This window comes from Dipodomys merriami, unplaced genomic scaffold (assembly GCF_024711535.1).
Source record: "Dipodomys merriami isolate MVZ:Mamm:240054 unplaced genomic scaffold, mDipMer1.0.p SCAF_314, whole genome shotgun sequence".
In the NCBI taxonomy this organism is placed as follows: Eukaryota; Metazoa; Chordata; class Mammalia; order Rodentia; family Heteromyidae; genus Dipodomys; species Dipodomys merriami.
Window position 1 is genome coordinate 1,041,891 of NW_027204649.1, and position 21,763 is coordinate 1,063,653.

The window sequence follows — 21,763 nt, forward strand, 5'->3', positions numbered from 1 at the left end:
TGATTATTAATGCTGAACACTTTTGCCTAAACTTCAAATGAATTTTCAGAAGGAGATAGTAGTTTGGATTGTGTACAGTGAGTGAAAAACAAAAACACTGAGTGACTTACGTGAAAGGAAGGTCTTCGGGAGTGATTGCTCTGACAGCGGACATGGAGGCAGATCTTTGCGTGTCAGTCAGGGCAGGTGTGGCTGTGGGCAGCCCTGTGAGTCACAGGTTGTACTGAACCTGTGACCTCTGCAACAAGCCAGGCAGTGCTTTCTCTGCCCGCGGCTCGTCCTCCACTGAGTCTCAGGCATCGCCGTCTATGAAGGAAGCTGTAAACATTCAAAAAGAAGTCGGGTGAAGTTGAGTCAGGGTGGATCCCATATCTGGTATGTGGGATGGTGAGCATCCAACACTTAACTCTCCATAAACTGAACTGTGTTACATGTTTCTGACACATGGAGTATCTGTTGAGTAACATCAGTAACAAGTTTGAGGTTATTTCTCTTCTCCTCTTCTTTTCTCCTTGATGCGGTGGATCAAACCCGGGTCCTCACTGGACAAGGGCTTTACCATCCAGCCAGCTCCCCACCTTGACTGTCGCTTAGATGTTTGAATGAGATTTTTAGCCTGGGTGATGTCTTTGCAGATTTCAGAGTAAAGGGAACACTACAGCTTTCAAAGAAAGGTGTTAATTCTGTCCCATTTTTAAGTTTTTCTGTTTTTTTAAATTCTAATAACACCAAGGGATATTTGCTGTTCCTATTTTGTGGTTTTCTATTCTGCATATATCTTTGCAAGGACCTTAAATTGAGTAGAGGTAACTTCATGAGAAATTCAAGAGACAGACAGCCAACCTGTCTTAAACCTGTTCTTATTAAAAGAGATTCTGAACAAGAATCTCTCATAAAATCAATCCAGAGCCGGGCGCTGGTGGCTCACTCCTGTAATCCTAGCTACTCAGGAGGCTGAGATCTGAGGATCGCGGTTCAAAGCCAGCCCGGGCAGGAAAGACCGTGAGACTCCTATCTCCAATAAACCACCAGAAAACCGGAAGTGGCGCTGTAGCTCAAGTGGTAGAGTGCTCACCTTGAGCTGAAGAGCTGAGGGACAACGCCCAGGCCCAGAGTTCAAGCCCCACGACCGACAAAAAAAAAAAAAAAAAATCAATCTGGAAATTACTTTGATCAAAGAGGGGTCATTTTATGGAATGTCTGTCTACCCTCTGTTCTGAGAGGTTGCCAGTATTGTCATGGGAATTTTGTTTAGTAAGTATAGTTCTCATCCACCTTGCAGGTAGTACTTTTAAGTTTAGGATGTTGATTACCTGAAATATCATCTTCCTCCTGATCTCTGATGCCTTGTAATCAAAGCTCTGAAGTAAATACAGAATGAGCTTAATCACAGAATACCTATGAACAGTAAGAACTACTACTGAAAAGAGCAATTTGTTTTTGCCTTTTAAGTCAAGTTGCAGCCCCAAAGGAACCCTCTTTGTATTGGCTTGATCCTGAAGTTTCATAGTCCCAGATACTTACCTAGGAAGGGGTACTCCACATACTTTCTTACTTGGACCTTACAGTGACTTTAGTGTTGGGCCCATGATATGGAAAACCTTTAGTCATTTGTCCTGACATCTTTCTCCAGTTTAGTTCAGCTCTTTCCTTCTCTGCACTCATTCCCACTAGTTCAGTTATTTCAGCCTTCTCTTTTATCTTTGTTCTCAGAAGACTTCTTTATGTCTTCTTTATGACTTCTTTATGCTAAAGATTCTCTGTCACGGCTCAGTGCCATCCTGTCCACTCCCTTTAGCAGCCGTTGGTGCTAGTAAGATTTTTACTGAAACAAGTAAACATAATCATTTAATACTTTTGAATCTGCTGTCCTGGAACACACAGTCCTTTTAAAATCTTTTTTTTTTTTTTTTTTTTTTTTTTTTTTGTCGGTCGTGGGGCTTGAACTCTGGGCCTGGGCGCTGTCCCTCAGCTCTTCAGCTCAAGGCCAGCGCTCTACCACTTGAGCTACAGCGCCACTTCCGGTTTCCTGGTGGTTTATTGGAGATAGGAGTCTCACGGTCTCTCCTGCCCGGGCTGGCTTTGAACCGCGATCCTCAGATCTCAGCCTCCTGAGTAGCTAGGATTACAGGCGTGAGCCACCAGCGCCCAGCTACCTTTTAAACTCTTAATCCTGAGAGTAAGTACTATCCTAGAATTGCACCCCCTAAATATCAAGACTATTGAATTAAAGTTAGGCTCATCTAGTAGGTAAGTGGCTTACAGGGAAATGGAAACATTTAAATGCTCAGTAGGTGTTTTATATATCTGGAGCTCCTTTTACAAAGGAGACCTCCAGGGTTCATAGCAAAACATGCTGCACAGCCAGATTGAAGTCAGGATCTACCTAATTCTTTATTGCAATATTCTTCCCGTTTGACTGGCAGTTCTAGTGGGTTTTTACTGACTTTTGTAGGCTGTGTGACAAAATTGTATTTCTAGGATAAAAACAAATATGTATTTACTTAAATATTGCATTATAACCCCAATGAGTTAAAATCATATTATATCCACTTAACAGCAGGTCACTGTTTAAAGGCTTTTTCTTTATAATTTACCACAGAGCTAAAAATAATAAGTCCAACTTCTTGATTTTAAGGAGTATCTGGTAGAAGTGTCTGGCGTGTCTGTGGGGTGTGCGCTCTGCTGGCTGCTCCTTACCCACTCCCCTCTTTTGCTCTGGCCTTGCCGGCCTCAGACCACAGTCCTCCTACCCACAGCTCTGTACTAGCTGAGATGGCAGGTGTGTGATAGAGATGAGTCTCAGAACCCCAGGGACTGAACTGCTGTCTTCCAGGGCCCTGCTGTCCAAGCAGCTGGCGTGGGCCATCTTGCCTAGCTTCTGGTGTAATGTTTTTATGCCGTTCATAGCTTGGTTTTCTGAAGTGTGTGTTGCTTAAATGTACTGTTTTTAGCCAGTAGGCCTATTTTAGCTCTAGATTACATGAACAAGTAATGGAAACATTTAAACCACATCCCTTAGATCTGGTCAGCTAAGTAATGAATGGAATGATTATGAATGTGCTACTCGACACCTCTAGCTGCCAGTCACTTAGTTTGTCTTCTGAGTTTTTCTGTTTAAAGGCAAGGTAAAAATCCTTCTCGAATTTTAGATTTGTGTGTGTGAATTCAGGGCCCTGTCCTGAGCTTTATTTATGGCTGAAGGCTAGCACTCTACCACTTGAGCCATACTTACACTTCTGGGGTTTTGCTGGTTTATTGGAGATAAGAGTCTCACAGACTTTGCTGTCCAGGCTGGCTTTGAACCACAATCCTCAGAATGCAGCCTCCTGAGTAGCTAGGATTATAGGCATGAGCAATCGGCATCCAACTTCAGATTGTTCTTTGAAATCATAATTGAGCTTGAAATTGAAAATTACCCCCTTTTTATTATTCGATTGCTATGGACTAGAAACCGTATTCAGATCTTTAAAAAAATGTGACGTGATTGCATGCATGAAACAGCACTGAGGATTTGGAAATCATATGAAGAGTTTGGAAAATGGCAGGGGACAGAGAATCAAGCCAGATAGCACTGCGAGACCTGGGTTTTGGAAGTCGTGGGTATTAGTATGAAAAGTTTTGAAAATCATCAGAATCAATATGAAGAGCTTGGAGAATGGAGCCAGGGAAAGATGACATCCACAGAAGACAGCTTCCTGGACATATGAAAGCTGCAATTAGGGTAGAGAATGAAGATCATGACTACTAAGTCTGTTTTCTCAGCAGACATAATCAGTGGTCCCTGGAAGACTGGCAGTTACACTGTTATCTGTTACGCTTTTGTTCTAAGAATTTTTAGAGGACATTAGAAATAGATTCAAGAGATTTTAATTATGTGAGAAGCTATAGATTTAGAGAATATTAGTCCTATGAAAAATATAAAGATAATATTGGCAAATAATTGTTATAAAACAGGCTAGAATCTCCTTTTATATAAAAGAAATATGTTTAAAATGGTTTTTTAAAATGATTTTGAAATCTGTTGTGATGTAAAATGGTTTCCAAACTTTAGCTAGAGGGTTTCTTCAACGCTGTTGTTATTTTTGAAGCAGTGGTCTGTTTCTGAACTATTATCGTTCTTCACATTTTGGCACAGATTTAGCACACGCTCACTCGATCGTCTGTATTGTACACAGAAGGGATTCTCATGGAAGCTTCCACACCTGGGATACTGTATTGCATAACAAAGGCAGTCAGACTATGAAAATGTTTACCCAAGTTCTCCACTGACAGAGAAGTAGGGGCCAGCATACCTAATGAGATTTTATGAGATTAAAAACAGTGCTTAATGGGCTAGGAAGGTGGCTCAGTGGTAGAGCGCATGCCTTGCATGCATGAAGCCCTGGGTTCGATTCCTCAGCACCACATAAGCAAAAAGAAAAAAAGCCGGAAGTGGCGCTGTGGCTCAAGTGGTAGAGCGCTAGCCTTGAGCTGAAGAGCTGAAGGACAGCACCCAGGCCTAGAGTTCAGGCCCCACGACCGGACCCCCCCCCCCCCAAAAAAAAAAAACAGTGCTTAAGTCATAAAAACAGTAAAAACTAAGGCAAGTAAGCAGAAATAAAACCAGAAAGCGTGGGTCTGATATGCACTTTAGAAACAGAATAGCAGGGCTGAGGCGTGGCTCAGGGCAAGTACAAGACTGAGTCCAACCCAGGAAGGGGCCTGCCGGGGGTGCGGCTCAAGTGTAAAGCTAGCCTTAAGCAAAAGCCAAGCTTCCTTGTGAGCACACTGTACCACACACTGGGCAGATTGAGAGAGGGCTGTCAATCAGATGCATTGTACTTATACACTGATTTGCTGGATGCTAACTAACTCCTTTGCACAGCTACTTAAAGATAAAAACATACACCATTTAAAAATTACTTATCAAGAAGAGGCTTTTCACAAACTAATCAAAGTAAATAATTCTTGCAAAAACAATTTCTGATGCTTTTTATTTACAAGACAGTAGAAAGACCTGATACAGCTTGCTGAAAAAGTCTTCTCAATTGTGCCCTTGATTGATTCTTTAATTTTTTTAATTACAAAATTCATCTTATTTAAATAGTTTTTGTGTGTTAAGGTAAAGGACTGGTTTAAAATTTAAACCTTTTAGGGGACTGGGAAGGTATCTCAGTGGTAGAGTGCTTGCCTTGCATGCCTGAGGCCCTGGGTTCGATTCCTCGGCACCACATAAGCAAAAAGAAAAAAGCCGGAAGTGGTGCTGTGGCTCAAATGGTAGAGTGCTAGCCTTGAGCTGAAGAGCTGAGGGACAGCGCCCAGGCCCAGGATTCAGGCCACACAACTGATCAAAAAAAAAAAAAATTTAAACCTTTTAAATTGATACACTTTATTGCCTTTTTTTTAATGAGGATGGTGGTGAATTTTGATTTGAAACAAAAAGCATATTACTGACGTTTACTAAGAGATCCAATAAGCCAATATAAAATTTTCTCCAGTGTTTTAGCGAGATCTTCTGAGGCATAGATGGAAAGAGATGTTAAAGTAGTACTCTTCTTTCACCATGGCACTTAGTAATACTTCAGTCTTTTTAAACCTTGAATTTTTGTCTCTCACAGGCCAAAAACAGAGAACTACTCAAACAGGTTGCAGCATTGTCAAAGGGTAAAAAGTTTGACAAAAGTGGAAGCATACTAACATCTCCTTGAAAAATTATTTGTTTAGTGTTTCTGTTGACAATGTAAATTTGGGGCAGGGTGGGGAAGGAATCTGTGAAGCCCTGAAATTCTGTGTAGTGGAAAAATATTTTTGCACACCAGATGAATTGGTGTGTTTCCTACTCACTTTTGTAACTGATGTATAGCCTTTTTTAAGTTGTAAAGCATTCAAATAAAGCTTCAACTGGTTTGAAGTAACTTTGATTATTTGATATCCAGAAACTTTTTGCCAGCAATAGTATGAAATGGAGTAGTGCTCTTTATAAAATGCAATAAATAACAGAGTAGATTTGGTTTTAAGAAGTCATAGCAGCAGGGCTTTGTGTTTTGGGTTTTCTTTAACACTATGCTAATTTCAGATAAAGTTTTCAGTTTAGAAATACAAAACATTTAAACAAGGAAAATGTGAACACTGGTTTGGGAAAAATTGTATTTTTACTTTGTATCTACATGAACTAGGAGAGAATTATGGTGCTTTATTAAATGGACTTCAGAATATATGTACATATGTTTTTAAAAGTTACAACATTAATGTCAATATCCTAGCATTTTCATTACTGGCATAGGATTTCATGTTTATTGTTCAATACCCAAGGTAAAATGTGTTTTTGTTTTGTAAAAACTGTAGATTTTTACTTACAAGTGCCTTTTTGCCACCCAGTGTTTTTATTTATAGGAATGCTGATCTTTTGTACATAGTTTGTTTTAAAATCATGTTTAATAAATGTTTGTATATAAATGCTTATGTACAAAAGCCTATTTCAAAAAGAAATCAAAGTTGCTAGTAATGTGTTTGAGGTTGCATATTGAGAACTGACCATGCATATAGACTAGATTTTGTGCTTTTTTTGTGTGTGTGTGATAAGGGAAGCAGTTGGCTATTGAATTCATTTAATTACGCTGAGATGCTTCTCTAAAGATTTAGTAAATTTATTTTTTTTTTGGCTATATAGCTTCATGTCATTTTATGTTCCATGTTTTGCTTTATTTTTTATATAAAAATTGGCTTCTACAGTGATTCATATATCTGCTTTCTCTATATTATGTGGTTATCTAAGTTAATATTTATATATACATCATACTTAATTTGTATGCTTTGCAGACTTGCAAAACTTTAAATAACTTGTTATAATCTAATCTGCTTATCTTTGTATAAATTGGAACCTCTGTAAGATTCAGGCACTAATAAAATTGCCTCAGAGTCTTTAAGTTTATCAATAGAACCAAGATAATGTGGAATAGATTATATGAAGTTACTAGTTTTTTTCAGTCTGTAATGGAAATTGATATGCTACTCAGTAACCAGTTCTATTTTAAAACCTCAGGCATTGTTAGATACACTGTATAGATCAAAAGATTTCCTCTAGGAATTTGTGGACAGAGATAAATTGTTTGAAGTACACTGTTACTCAGTTTTGAAGGTTTCCTTTTTAGACAAATGTTGATTGCGAATTTCATATCAAAGATAAGCTTTCTTAAGAAAACATGGTGATTGTATCAATTCTTTTTAACATGATTCATGTTTCAGTAGACTACTTATAGTTGTTTATTATAATGATAATGAATATTTATCCAGTTTGGAAACACATCATCTGGGGTGATTTTCAAGAAATGGTATGATTGAATCAGTCAGATTTGGAAAAACTAAACCAGCTATTTTTATGAGATCTTCACACAAGTAATCTTAAATTTGCTACTATCAAACATGGTGGGTAATGCTTATTTATGAAATTTTCACATAAGTAATCTTAAATTCACTGCTTTCAACCATGATTGATAATGCCTTAACATGGACTTTAATGTTTTCAAGATTCACTAATTTCACAAGATAATCATTACTTTTCTTTAAAATTTGTAAGCTTTTATATTCTGGGTTTATAATACCCTTTGTCAATCCACAGGGATCATTGTGGTTCTAAAATAAATTGTAGTAGTTCTTATACCTTGTTGGAGATGCTACAAAAGAAAGTTACCCTTTCCCCTTTAGCTAGCAAAAACCTTGAAAAAGCTAGTTTAATTCATTAAGCTTTGTAAATTCTAAGGTTAAATCCATTAGGGGCTCCATGGTACTTAGCTCTAATTAACTACCCTATCTTTTTTCCATTTTCTTACTTTATAACAAAATCTTGCAGCTGTATAAACTAGTAATTGAGTCCCAGTCCCAGTATATTGACTTAATGAGCTGATACTCTTTAAATGTAAGAAGATACTGTAGTGTGCTGTATTGTGCTTTTAGCCTGATTACTGCGATTAATTAGCATTTACCAGTGAGGTCCATTTTGGCTCAAGTTATTTATGTGTTAATAGCCTGTGAATATTGCAGTCCTTTTTAGATTGTATTGGTCTAAATATGCATTCTGCAATGAACCTGTTAAGCTGTTCACATGTATAGATGATCAAAATACTGTACTTGTACACATCTGACTGTTGACATTTTTGTACTTTTTTCTAAATCCAATGTTTCACAATAAAACGTTGTCAAATGCTTTGTATTAGTTTTCTGTTTTTGCTGCAACAAAGTATCCCATGCTCACTGGCTCGGAACCACAAGCAGAGCTGTCCTCACAGTCCTGGAGGCCAGAAGTTCTTACGCAGCCCACTGCCCCTTGGCCCTGTGTGTCCGTGCCCGGCCTCTCGTTTTATGTCTCCCTGGCCATCTGCCACGGACCCTCGGGCCTCGCTGGGCCCACCCGACGAGCAGGGAAACCTCTCAGCATATCTGCACAGCCCTGCAACACTCCGTGTCCATGGTCTCCAGGGATTTCCAGCACAGGCATCACTGGAGGCCATTACCGAGCCTACTGTGCACCTGTCCTTCTTTTTTCCCAGAATGAAGTTCCAAGGTGACAGGAAGGAAATGGCTCAGGCTAACCATTAGGAAATATTTTCTTATCCATTCAGTCTGTCTTAATACAACAGTTATTTTCCTGGGACTGGAGGAAATAAATTATTTAAGCTTTGGAAGCAAAAATACAGGAAACGGCTGGGTGAAAAAGCATGAGCTAGAGAAGGAGGGGAGGCTGTGTAGGAGGAATGTGGCACCCCCTTAGGAAGGTAGGGACAGGTTTCAGCACCAGATTTGTGACTCAGACCAGATAACCTTACATTTTAAGGAAACTAGCAGTTATTTTCTCTAAGTTTATAGTGTACTGACTTTGGCTAACATCTTATTTTCCAAAATAGCTTGAAATGGGCTATCAGTGTCATGGCATGCAGCAAGTTTACTGCAGAAATGACTGTTTTCAAGAGGTGTGTGTGTAGTTGTGTCAGATTAGGCAGCTGAGAATAAAATAAGAGTATATGGACCAAGAAAAATCTATTCTTACTCATGACCTGACATGCGGCACAGAGGTTTTTCCGTTGTTGAGCTTGTAGGTGATCTGAAAAGCTATGTCTTCCTCTCACGTTTGATGCCAGTAGGTAGGGCTCTACCAGACGTGCTGTGCTAATCACGTTCCACAGAAAGTGTATCGTAGAGAGTTAAGAGTGGAGAGACTCACTCCTAAGTGCAAGGACAACTTAAATGGATGCTAGTGGCTCATGCCTATAATCCTTGCTGCTCAGGAGGCTGAGATCTGTGTATTGACATTCAAAGCCAGCCCAGACAGAAAAGTCCATGAGACAACTTACTCTAATAGTCTACAAGAAAACAAGAAAGGGAGCTGTGGCTCAAAGTGGTAGAGCACTAGCCTTGAGTAAAAGAGCTCAGGGACAGCGCCCAGGCCCAGAGTTCAAGCCCCATGACCAAAATCAAAAAACAAACAAAAAACTTCATAAAATGACCCTAGAAGTAAATAGATACTTCATAAGAAAAATGCAAATGTAGTTATCAAGCGAAGATGCAGCACAATAGTTACTGCAAAGGTGTGTTTTGATTGAAGTGCGGAATAATGTACATATACATTCATACTTGGACCTGACAATTCCATCACTAAAGATCTAGCCCCATCCACTTGGAAGTATTAAAAGCCTATATGCATAAGGACGGGGTGGGGGGTCATGGCTCCAGTGGTTTAGCACCTTCCTAGCAAGCTACCCTGCAGTAAAGTCTCAGTACCACCCATCCAAAGTCCTTGCTCATCGGTATGCAGGTTATTTGTAATAGCAATGATCAGAAATCAGAAGATCATCAAAACCGATAAGGGAGTGGTTAATTAACAACTATGGCATACTACTCCACAAGTAGGGTAGAGCTACACACACATACACACATTTGGGGGGTTCTTGCAGTAGTACTGGGGTTTGGACTTAGGGCTTAATTGCTATAAGGTAGGAGCTCTACCACTTGAGCCACACCTCCAGTCTTTTTGTCTGGTCATTTTTGCTTTTTGCCTAAACTATGCTCCTCCTGGTCACTTCATTTGAGGTCTGGCCTCGTACCCTGGTCTTCCTGATGTCAGCCTCACATGGTTAGGGGCAGAAGTATGAGCACCATTACCTGGATTGTTTTTTAACTGACGTCTTAGTGGTAACTTTTAGAAACTGGTTATTAGGAGTGGGAAGGAGGTTTCATTTTTTTCAATGAAGTGTGTGCAATTGTACAAAGGGGTGATTTTCTTATGTTGGCATAATGGACTTTGGCCATGTTCAGTCTATTGCTTTGGCCATGTTCAGTCTACTGCTCTGGTCATGTTCAGTCTATTGCTTTGGTCATTGTTCAGTCTACTGTTCTGGTCATGTTCAGTCTACTGCTTTGGTCATGTTCAATCTACTGCTTTGGTCACCTTCAGTCTACTGCTTTGGCCATATTCAGTCTACTGTTCTGGTCATGTTCAGTCTACTGTTCTGGTCATGTTCAGTCTACTGCTCTGGTCATGTTCAGTCTACTGCTTTGGTCATGTTCAGTCTACTGCTTTGGTCACCTTCAGTCTACTGCTTTGGCCATGTTCAGTCTACTGCTTTGGTCACCTTCAGTCTACTGCTTTGGCCATGTTCAGTCTACTGTTCTGGTCATGTTCAGTCTACTGCTTTGGTCATGTTCAGTCTACTGCTTTGGCCATGTTCAGTCTACTGCTTTGGTCATGTTCAGTCTACTGCTTTGGCCATGTTCAGTCTACTGCTTTGGTCATGTTCAGTCTACTGCTTTGGCCATGTTCAGTCTACTGCTTTGGTCATGTTCAGTCTACTGCTTTGGTCACCTTCAGTCTACTGCTTTGGTCATGTTCAGTCTACTGCTTTGGCCATGTTCAGTCTACTGCTCTGGTCATTGTTCAGTCTACTGCTTTGGTCATGTTCAGTCTACTGCTCTGGTCATGTTCAGTCTATTGCTTTGGTCATGTTCAGTCTACTGCTCTGGTCGTGTTCAGTCTACTGCTTTGGCCATGTTCAGTCTACTGCTCTGGCCATGTTCAGTCTACTGCTCTGGTCATGTTCAGTCTATTGCTTTGGTCACCTTCAGTCTATTGCTTTGGTCACCTTCAGTCTATTGCTTTGGCCATGTTCAGTCTACTGCTTTGGTCATGTTCAGTCTACTGCTTTGGTCACCTTCAGTCTATTGCTTTGGTCATGTTCAGTCTATTGCTTTGGTCACGTTCAGTCTACTGCTTTGGTCACCTTCAGTCTACTGCTTTGGCCATGTTCAGTCTACTGCTCTGGTCATGTTCAGTCTATTGCTTTGGTCACCTTCAGTCTATTGCTTTGGCCATGTTCAGTCTACTGCTTTGGCCATGTTCAGTCTACTGCTTTGGTCATGTTCAGTCTACTGCTTTGGTCACGTTCAGTCTACTGCTTTGGTCATGTTCAGTCTACTGCTTTGGCCATGTTCAGTCTACTGCTTTGGTCATGTTCAGTCTATTGCTTTGGTCATGTTCAGTCTATTGCTTTGGCCATGTTCAGTCTACTGCTTTGGCCATGTTCAGTCTACTGCTTTGGTCATGTTCAGTCTACTGCTTTGGTCACCTTCAGTCTACTGCTTTGGTCACCTTCAGTCTACTGCTCTGGTCATGTTCAGTCTACTGCTCTGGTCATGTTCAGTCTACTGCTCTGGTCATGTTCAGTCTACTGCTCTGGTCATGTTCAGTCTACTGCTCTTGTCATGTTTAGTCTACTGCTTTGGTCATGTTCAGTCTACTGCTCTGGTCATGTTCAGTCTACTGCTTTGGTCATGTTCAGTCTACTGCTTTGGCAATGTTCAGTCTACTGCTCTGGTCATGTTCAGTCTACTGCTCTGGTCATGTTCAGTCTATTGCTTTGGTCACCTTCAGTCTATTTGCTTTGGTCATGTTCAGTCTACTGCTTTGGCCATGTTCAGTCTAATGCTCTGGCCATGTTCAGTCTACTGCTCTGGTCATGTTCAGTCTACTGCTTTGGTCATGTTCAGTCTACTGCTTTGGTCATGTTCAGTCTACTGCTTTGGCCATGTTCAGTCTACTGCTCTGGTCATGTTCAGTCTATTGCTTTGGCCATGTTCAGTCTATTGCTTTTCTTAATGTCCTTCCATCATCATCCTAGTAATTTTGTCCTCTGTGCAGAAACCTTTAAATTCAATGCACTCCCTTTTGTCAGTTCTTGCTCTTACATCCTGAGTAAATTCTCCTGTTTTCTGTAGTAGTTTCAGTTTTACATCCACGTCTTTGGTCCATTTTGGATTGGTTTTAGCACATCTCAGTCATTTCCCAATGCTCGTTGAAAAGCCTGTCTTATCTTCAGTGCATGATGTTGACAATTTTGTCAAAATACTCAGATGGCTGTGGCTCTGGATTTCTGGGTTGATTTATTCCTGTTCTTCGTGTCTGTGCTTGCACCAGTACCACATTGATACTGTTACCTTAGCACTAGAGTATAATTGAAGTCGAGCATTGTAAAGCTTCTGGCATTGCTCTTTTTACTTCGGATTACCTTGGCTACTTTAGGCAGTTTACGTTTTGATGTGAATCTTAAGATTGAATTTTCTCAGTTCTCAAAATTTCTCAGTTCTGTGAAGAATGACATTGTGATTTGATGAGGACTTTCTGAGTCTGTGTTTCAGTAGTATAGCTACTTTCACAGTATTCTTGGATCCCAAAAAATGTGAGGTTTTTCATCTTCTGGTTTCTTTATTCAGTGTTTTATCATTTTAGACATCTTTCACTCTTTGGTGTTAAGTTGATTCCAGAGTATTTTTTTTTTTTAGTCATTGTGAATGGGATTATTTCCTGATTTCTTTTTCAAATTCCTGACATATTAAAAAGCTATGATGCCAGGCACTGTTGACTCACCCCTGTAATCCTAGCTACTTAGGGCACTGAGATCTGAGGATCATAGTTTGAAACTAGTCTGGGCAGGAAGGTCCCTGAGACTCTTAATCTACAATTAATCACCAGAAAGCCTGAGTAGGACTGTGGCTCCAAGAGCTAGAGGGCAAGGCTTGAGCAAAAGAGCTCAGGGACAAGGCCGGGGCCCAGAGTTCAAGCCCAAGGACCAACCCAAAAGAGCAAACAAATAGTGATTTTTAGCTAGAAGCTTCATCAGATCTTGTTTTTATTGAAGCCTTTCGGGTCCTCTCAGCATAAGATTATAACATTGGCAGATAGGGACAATTGGATTTCTTGCTTTCCTATTTGTATTCCTTGTATTTCTTTCTCTTTGTTAGGTGATATGCCTCTAGAAATTTATTGATTTTGTGTAGATTTTCTCATTTATTGCATTAGTAGTTTTCAAGTACTCTCTAATGATCTCTGAAATTTATTGGTGTCCATTGGGATAGCCCTTTCTCATTGCTTTAGTTAGTTTTGGTTAGTTTGGCTAAGGGTTTATCAGTCTTGCAAATAATCAACTCTGTTTCACTGACAACTTTTCAGGTGTGATAACGTCATTTCTTTTTGGGAAGAGTCCTTATAATACCTACTAAAATAATTCAAAATTAAAAGGTATGGTATTTGATATTTGCTTCTATCTAATACAGGGAGGTGGGTTGGAATGTAAATGAAGCCATAGTACTGAAAGTTGTTTGTTTTACGAGGAGGTGTGCACAGTTTACTGTGGCCCATTATACTATATTCAGTTTTGTGTTAGTTTGATGTTTTCATAATAAAAAGACCCTGGGCTTAGTGCTGAAAACCACAGAACTCCTCCACAGTCATTTCTCAGCAGCGCCTGTACATGGTGTTTTCAGAGTCAGGTCTGGTTTCTGATCCAGATGTTAGAAAGTGAAGTGTCCCCAGGGGCCTCAGGCAGAGGCTTGGCCAGCAGAGGGCATTGGTGTGGAAGGCCCAGAAAACCTTGGAAGACAGCCTGGTGTAGGAAGTAGTGCCTTTGGGGCTAGGTCAGGATTCAGTGAATGAATCTTAGAGAAGCACTCAGATTCTTGCCCTTCTGGCTCTTCTCAAAACCCTAAACAGTGCCTTTAGTTTATTTTTTTTGCTGGACCTGGGGCTTGAACTCAGGGCCTGGGTACTGCCCCTGAGCTTCTTTTGCTCAAGGCTAGCACTGTTAGCACTTGAGCCACAGCGCCAGTTCTGGATTTTTCTGTGTATGTGGTACTGAGGAATCAAACCCAGGGCTTCATGCATGCTAGGCAAGCGCTCTACCATGGAGCCACCTTCCCAGCCCTAAACAATGGTTTTCTATTTGAACCTCTCCAATGGCCTGAAAGGTCTTAATGTGAAGATAAGTCTTTCTATGGCTAATCAGGGCAGTAGTTATTTCCTCTACTTTATAATATGCAAAGGAAATAAAAAGTATTTGAAAGATTTTGTCCTTGGTCAGATCTGCTGCTGTCCATGGGGGGCAGTACCTCACCACTGAACCGCCCTGTGCCCTGCTTGCCTTTGACACTTGGCGGCTGGAGTCACTGTAGGAAGAAGCCTCTGCCTTACTCTTCCTGCTTTGTTGCATTCTCCCAAGCAACTGCTGCGGGTTTTGTTTTTTTGACTAGTGTATAGTAACTACAGAGAGTTTCATTGTGATGTGTGTGTGTAATGTGTGCTGCAGACACGGATGTGCAGGTGTCACTGCCTTCCGCCCATTGGATGTGTGCCCAGGGATGTGTGCAGGTTCCGGCCTTGGTTTGTGAGGAGCACCCGTTCTCACAGAACTGCACTGATTCACCACCACCCCATCCGGGCCAGCATGTGTCGCAGATGAGTCATAGACAGGTGAAATGCAGCCCCTGTCGTTGTCAAATGCATTTCCTTTTTGGTGAAGGAGCTATTTATCTCTTTTTCTTTTTTGTAAAAAGGTGTTTTAAGCTGACAGAACTCAGAGCTGGGCTGGAAATGGCATTCTTTTAGAGAAAAGAATTGCACGTTTGAGGTCTCTGAGTTCCTTTTTAAGTGCTTAGTTTTGTGTGATATTCCAAACCTTGTGGCAGAACCAGAGCAAACGGCCCACGGCTGCAGATCTTCAGAAGTCTCGTTGCGGTGTGGAGGAGCAGTGGGCATGTGGGTGATGTGCCCCTGGCACATGGCTGTGAGGTTGGGTTCCTGGGCCCGTCCTGGACTAGGGCGGGGAGCAGCTGGCTCAGACGGAGTTGGGCCTCCATGTAATGATTGCTTACTCTCCATAGTGTCTGCTCAAGAAGGTAGGGTATTTTATCTTTGTAAGCTTTCCTCTAATTTTTTTTTTTCCTGGAGACCTCGCAGCTCTGTGACATAGCAGTCAGATTCCTCTTCCCTTCCTGTCTCCCCGTCCTCCTGTGAGTTCTTCGCTACTCCTTGGCCGTGAGGGCTCCATTCCCCCAATCACTGCCCGCCCACCGCCTGCTCCACAACACACCCCTGTCACGTCTGGTGCTGTTCTGATTTACAAAGATACCTCGGTGACACTTTACCTGTCTGATCAGTTGACTCAATTCAAGGTTTATAGGCTGTGTTCACTGTATTCTGAAGGAGCAGCCTCTTCAGGGTCTAAGTGGAATCCAGGGCCAAATTAAACCACCTTTTCCTTCCCAGTGCTTGCTTTAGCAAAGGAAGTGGAGATGGACAGCCTCCCAGTTTCTTTCTCAAGTCCATGGGTTCTGTAGAGAGAGGGTAGGTGTGGAACTGAACTGAGGATCATAAGACTTAAAGGGATTGAAAGCAGGTGGTAGTAAAAGTTGTAGTCGAATCATAAAATGTCTTTATCTCGTAAGTAGTGTTGTGTAGAAATGCCACAACCCACGCTGCTGAAAGAATGGGTGTGTGTTCACATGGTGTACGTGTGACCATGTTCACATGGCACACACACCTGTGTGTGTTCACGCAGCATTTTCTCATCGCTAGCGCTTCATGACTCACTGCCGCCTTCCTTCCAACAGTTAATGATTAACCAAAAAGGACAGACAGCACTAGAACCTAAAGGATGGTAGCATGATAGGTCTGGACTCCTTAGGCTTTAGATGCCCTAAAAGTCAGGGGTTTAAAAAAAAAAAATCAGGAGAATAGCAAGTGTGGGTCATGACTGCTTTCTGTCCGGCAGAGGGATGGACTAGAGAGAAAATATTTTGTGCAGATTTTTTTTTGGGGGGGGTCAGTCGTGGTGATTGAACTCTGGATTTGGGCGGGGCGGGGGTCCGGGGCGGGGAGTCGGGGTCCGGGTCGGGTCGGGGGTCGGGGGGCCCGGCCCGCCCGGCGCCTGCGGGTGGACGCACAGGGAACCGCTGCAAAAGCTGCAGCCTGTCAGCCCCGGGGGCGGGGCCGCTTCCTTGGAGGATTTGCATACGCTCCTCCTTCCCCTGTTGGCGGAGCGGCCTCCCCACTAAGGCCCCGCCTCCACCCTCGGGTCCCCCTGCGGAGAGCAGCTTAAGTTGCCCGGAGATTCGAGGCGGTCTCGGCCCTGCGATTGGCGGGCGCGGCTCCCGGCCGGGCTGTGGAAGCTCATTGGCTGCGGGCTGGCTCTCGGGGGCGTGGCCGCGCGGCGGCGTTGCGTCCGGGCCTGGCGGGCGCGCGCGGCAGGCGGGAGGAGCCTCGGGCCGTGAGGAGCCGCCGCCGTCTCTGCCGTGGCTCGGGCGGCCGCTGGCGCTCCACGCTCCGCGGGGACGCGGAGCTGCGTCCGTCCGGCGGCGGAGACGGCGCGGGCCGGCCGAGGTGAACGGAGGCGGCGGCGGCCCGTGCGCCGCCAGCTATCTGCGCTGTGCCCACTGCCGGAAGGTGCGAGCGGGCCGGGCTGCGGGGGGCGAGCGGGCCGGGCTGCGGGGGGCGAGCGGGCCGGGCCGGGCCGGGCTGCGGGGGGCGAGCGGGCCGGGCTGCGGGGGGGCGAGTGGGCCGGGCCGGGCTGCGGGGGGCGAGCGGGCCGGGCCGGGCTGCGGGGGACGAGCGGGCCGGCTGCGGGCGAGCGGGCCGGGCTGCGGGGGGCGAGCGGGCCGGGCTGCGGGGGGGCGAGCGGGCCGGCTGCGGGCGAGCGGGCCGGGCTGCGGGGGGCGAGCGGGCCGGGCTGCGGGGGGCGAGCGGGCCGGGCTGCGGGGGGGCGAGCGGGCCGGCTGCGGGCGAGCGGGCCGGGCTGCGGGGGGCGAGCGGGCCGGGCTGCGGGGGGGGGGCGAGCGGGCCGGGCTGCGGGGGGGGGGGGCGAGCGGGCCGGGCTGCGGGGGGCGAGCGGGCCGGGCTGCGGGGGGCGAGCGGGCCGGGCTGCGGGGGGGGGGGCGAGCGGGCCGGGCTGCGGGGGGGGGGGGGCGAGCGGGCCGGGCTGCGGGGGGCGAGCGGGCCGGGCTGCGGGGGGGGGGGGGCGAGCGGGCCGGGCTGCGGGGGGCGAGCGGGCCGGGCTGCGGGGGGCGAGCGGGCCGGGCTGCGGGGGGGCGAGCGGGCCGGGCTGCGGGGCCAGTGTGGGGGTGCGCGGGGCCGGGCTGCAGGGGGGGTGTGGGGGTGCGCGGGGCCGGGCTGCGGGGCCAGTGTGGGGGTGCGCGGGGCCGGGCTGCAGGGGGGGTGTGGGGGTGCGCGGGGCCGGGCTGCGGGGCCAGTGTGGGGGTGCGCGGGGCCGGGCTGCGGGGCCAGTGTGGGGGTGCGCGGGGCCGGGCTGCAGGGGGGGTGTGGGGGTGCGCGGGGCCGGGCTGCAGGGAGTGGTGCATGGGGCCGGGCTGCGGGGGGGGGGGTGTGGGGGTGCGCGGGGCCGGGCTGCGGGGCCAGTGTGGGGGTGCGCGGGGCCGGGCTGCAGGGGGGGGTGCGCGGGGCCGGGCTGCAGGGGGGGTGTGGGGGTGCGCGGGGCCGGGCTGCGGGGCCAGTGTGGGGGTGCGCGGGGCCGGGCTGCGGGGCCAGTGTGGGGGTGCGCGGGGCCGGGCTGCAGGGGGGGGTGCGCGGGGCCGGGCTGCAGGGGGGGGTGCGCGGGGCCGGGCTGCGGGGCCTGGGTCGCAGAGGGACTGGCCACCGCCTTCGTCTCGGGCGGATGCAAGGCGGCGGGGGTCGAGGAGCTGAGGTGGAGGCCAGAGGAGGCAGGCGGGGGAGGGCAGAGGGCGCCGTGACCCCGGGCCACGGTAGAGCCCTAGGTCTGGTCTGCACAGCGCACCTCGGCCTCTCTCTGCGCGCGGCCTCTCTCTCTCTCTGTGCACGGCCTCTCTCTGCGCGCGGCCTCTCTCTCTCTGCGCGCGGCCTCTCTCTCTCTGCGCGCGGCCTCTCTGTGCGCGCGGCCTCTCTCTCTCTGCGCGGCCTCTCTCTCTGCGCGCGGCCTCTCTCTCTGCGCGCGGCCTCTCTCTCTCTGCGCGCGGCCTCTCTCTCTCTGCGCGCGGCCTCTCTCTGCGCGGCCTCTCTCTCTCTGCGCGCGGCCTCTCTCTGCGCGCGGCCTCTCTCTCTCTGTGCGCGGCCTCTCTCTGCGCGCGGCCTCTCTCTCTGCGCGCGGCCTCTCTCTCTCTGCGCGCGGCCTCTCTCTCTCTGCGCGCGGCCTCTCTCTCTGCGCGCGGCCTCTCTCTCTGCGCGCGGCCTCTCTCTCTGCGCGCGGCCTCTCTCTGCGCGCGGCCTCTCTCTCTCTGCGCGCGGCCTCTCTCTCTCTGCGCGCGGCCTCTCTCTCTGCGCGCGGCCTCTCTCTGCGCGCGGCCTCTCTCTCTCTGCGCGCGGCCTCTCTCTCTGCGCGCGGCCTCTCTCTCTGCGCGCGGCCTCTCTCTCTCTGCGCGCGGCCTCTCTCTGCGCGCGGCCTCTCTCTCTGCGCGCGGCCTCTCTCTCTCTGCGCGCGGCCTCTCTCTCTGCGCGCGGCCTCTCTCTGCGCGCGGCCTCTCTCTCTCTGCGCGCGGCCTCTCTCTCTCTGCGCGCGGCCTCTCTCTCTGCGCGCGGCCTCTCTCTGCGCGCGGCCTCTCTCTCTCTGCGCGCGGCCTCTCTCTCTGCGCGCGGCCTCTCTCTCTGCGCGCGGCCTCTCTCTCTCTGCGCGCGGCCTCTCTCTGCGCGCGGCCTCTCTCTCTCTGCGCGGCCTCTCTCTCTCTGCGCGGCCTCTCTCTCTCTGCGCGCGGCCTCTCTCTGCGCGCGGCCTCTCTCTGCGCGCGGCCTCTCTCTCTCTGCGCGCGGCCTCTCTCTCTGCGCGCGGCCTCTCTCTCTCTGCGCGCGGCCTCTCTCTCTCTGCGCGCGGCCTCTCTCTCTCTGCGCGTGGCCTCTCTCTCTCTGCGCGCGGCCTCTCTCTCTGCGCGCGGCCTCTCTCTCTGCGCGCGGCCTCTCTCTCTCTGCGCGCGGCCTCTCTCTCTCTGCGCGCGGCCTCTCTCTCTGCGCGCGGCCTCTCTGTGCGGCCTCTCTCTCTGCGCGCGGCCTCTCTGTGCGGCCTCTCTCTCTGCGCGCGGCCTCTCTGTGCGCGCCCTCTCCTCGGTCTCTCCTTAGCCAGCCTCTCTGCGCTCTTTACACACTCGAAGAAGAAAGGAAGAGCTCACAGTGAGCAGCCCAGACACACGCGCGTGTCCGGGAGCAAGGACAGGCAGAGCGCCAACCAGGGTTGTTTTCGAGAGTTCCCTGTGGTCAGCCTGCTGTGTTTTCCTGAGAGAGTTGGGAAAGCAGACACACAATGCCTGTGTGTCTTTCTGTGTGGGTTTCTTGAAACAGCTTTATTGGGTGAGCACGTTGATGGCAGTTATTTTTCGGTAAATAATGGAGTCACAGGAACAACACTTGGTCACATGAACATTGGGGTCACATGAACACCGGGGTCACTTGAAGAACACTGGGGTCACAGGAGCACTGGGGTCACAGGAATACCAGGGTCATGGAAACACCACTGGGTCACGGGAACAACACCGGGGTCACAGGAACATTGGGGTCACAGGAACGACAGGAACATTGGGGTCACAGGAACTCTGGGATCCTGTGAACACCGGGGTCACAGGAACATCACTGGGTCACAGGAACACGGGTCACGTGGACACCAGGGTCACATCCCATCGGCACCGCCCAGCTCATGGCCTGTGGCCTGTGAGCTGTGAGCTGTGATGAGCCCACACAGCCACGTCGGCTCCTTCGCTGCAGCCTCACTGCAGGCCGCATGCGCACCACCTCGCTCAGCTTACAAGAATCGCTTCCCAAGTTTAAAAGTCAAAAGTTACATCTTAGAGCGAAAAAATACTTGAAACGCTTGGTCCCTTCAGGATGCAAGTCACGCTCTCTCCCTGAGTGAGGAAAACTGCTTTTACTGATTGGATGCATTTTTAAATGACGACGGCACTTGGGCAGATGTGTTTCTACCTTCCTCTGAGGTTGTAAGAAGCTATTTCTGTTGACATAGAGTTCTTCCCTAGGAGAAAGTATTGCAGAGGGGAAATTCAGTTTCATTTTCACCCCGTCAGTAGTCCAGCTTTACTAACTACAAGGTGTTCCGTTTTGACTTATGGAGCAGCATGAAATAAGTGTCCATGGAGCTGGGATAGTTCGTGCCAGTTGTGACGCAACTTGGCAGATCTGTAGACTTGTAAGAATGCCATTCTTACCTGCTCTTGAAAGAAATCAGTGTCTAGAAACTTCAACTCGACATTCTAGAAGTAGCACATAAGGGTGTATTTGTAATAAAAGACATTTTTTGTGTTTGATAGAATATATGTGAAATTCATGTATAAGTAACTATCAAAATATGGTTCTTTGAGTTTTTTCTTATGTATTCCACTTGATAAAGTATACGGAAAGAAATGAGACGTAGCACTTTGAATTTGATAGTAGTTCATAATGGAAGAGTGAAAGTCATGTATATTTAGTATGAATTCCTGTGTGCTGTTACATTCATTACTAGTGGTGAAGAGAAAAGGGGTCTTTGTGAGCAGTTTCATTTGTGGTAGTATGCTGTTGAATTTTGAGGAAACTTGAGGAACTGAATTCCCCTTTAAATGAAATAATTTGATTCAATGCAGTACCTAAATTTTGAGTTGTGTGTTCTGTGACTATCACACCTTTTCTTAGAAATATCTTCACAATTCTGGTTCAGTATCTTACAAAGTAAGAAAATTCCTTTTTTTTTTTTTTGTGAAAATACCGTATAGAGGGGTTACAATTACATGGGCAAGATAATGAGTACATTTCTTATCAAGCATTGTTGCCTCCTCCTTTGCTTCCCCTTCCCATCCAGAAAATTCTTTTTTTTTGGTGGGGGGGGGGGTCTGGTTGTGGGGCCTGAACTCTGGGCCTGGGCGCTGTCCCTCAGCTCTTCAGCTCAAGGCTAGTGCTCTACCACTTGAGCCACAGCGCCACTTCCGGCTTTTTCTTTTTGCTTATGTGGTGCTGAGGAATCGAACCCAGGGCCTCATGCATTGCAAGGCAAGCACTCTACCACTGAGCCACCTTCCCAGCCCAAAGTATTATTGAGTGTAAGGTTCTTTTTTTTTTTTTTTTGGTCAGTCGTGGGGCTTGAACTCTGGGCCTGGGCGCTGTCCCTCAGCTCTTCAGCTCAAGGCAAGCGCTCTACCACTTGAGCTACAGTGCCACTTCAGAAAATTCTTTTTTTTTTTTTTCTTTTTTTTTTTGTCGGTCATGGGGCTTGAACTCTGGGCCTGGGCGCTGTCCCTCAGCTCTTCAGCTCAAGGCGAGCGCTCTACCACTTGAGCTACAGTGCCACTTCCAGTTTTCTGGTGATTTATTGGAGATAGGAGTCTCATGGTCTCTCCTGCCCGGGCTGGCTTTGAACCGTGATTCTCAGATCTCAGCCTCCTGAGTAGCTAGGATTACAGGCGTGAGCCACCAGCGCCCGGCTCAGAAAATTCTTAAGGTATTAAATACACCTCATTTGTA

The 21,763-nt window shown here is 47.4% G+C and overlaps 2 protein-coding genes across 4 annotated transcripts in view; both read left to right on the forward strand.

Moving 5' to 3' along the window:
* The window catches only part of LOC138841309 (protein FAM76B), a 41,283-nt gene that overhangs the window by 12,520 nt on the left and 7,000 nt on the right, over nucleotides 1–21,763 (forward strand). For 2 of the 3 annotated variants that reach the window (XM_070041986.1, XM_070041987.1), the window contains exon 10: nucleotides 5,601–8,157. The exons of the other annotated variant lie outside the window; for it this stretch is intronic. In XM_070041986.1, coding sequence (XP_069898087.1) covers nucleotides 5,601–5,690 — 90 coding nt within the window. In that variant the 3' untranslated portion in view covers nucleotides 5,691–8,157. Of the gene's footprint in view, nucleotides 1–5,600; nucleotides 8,158–21,763 lie in introns of those variants that run through there. 3 annotated transcript variants of the gene reach the window in all.
* The window catches only part of LOC138841311 (sestrin-3-like), a 33,197-nt gene continuing 28,048 nt past the window's right edge, over nucleotides 16,615–21,763 (forward strand). Inside the window, exon 1 of the mRNA XM_070041989.1 lies at nucleotides 16,615–16,744. The gene's annotated coding sequence lies outside the window, so the exon portion shown is untranslated. The remainder of the gene's footprint in view (nucleotides 16,745–21,763) is intronic.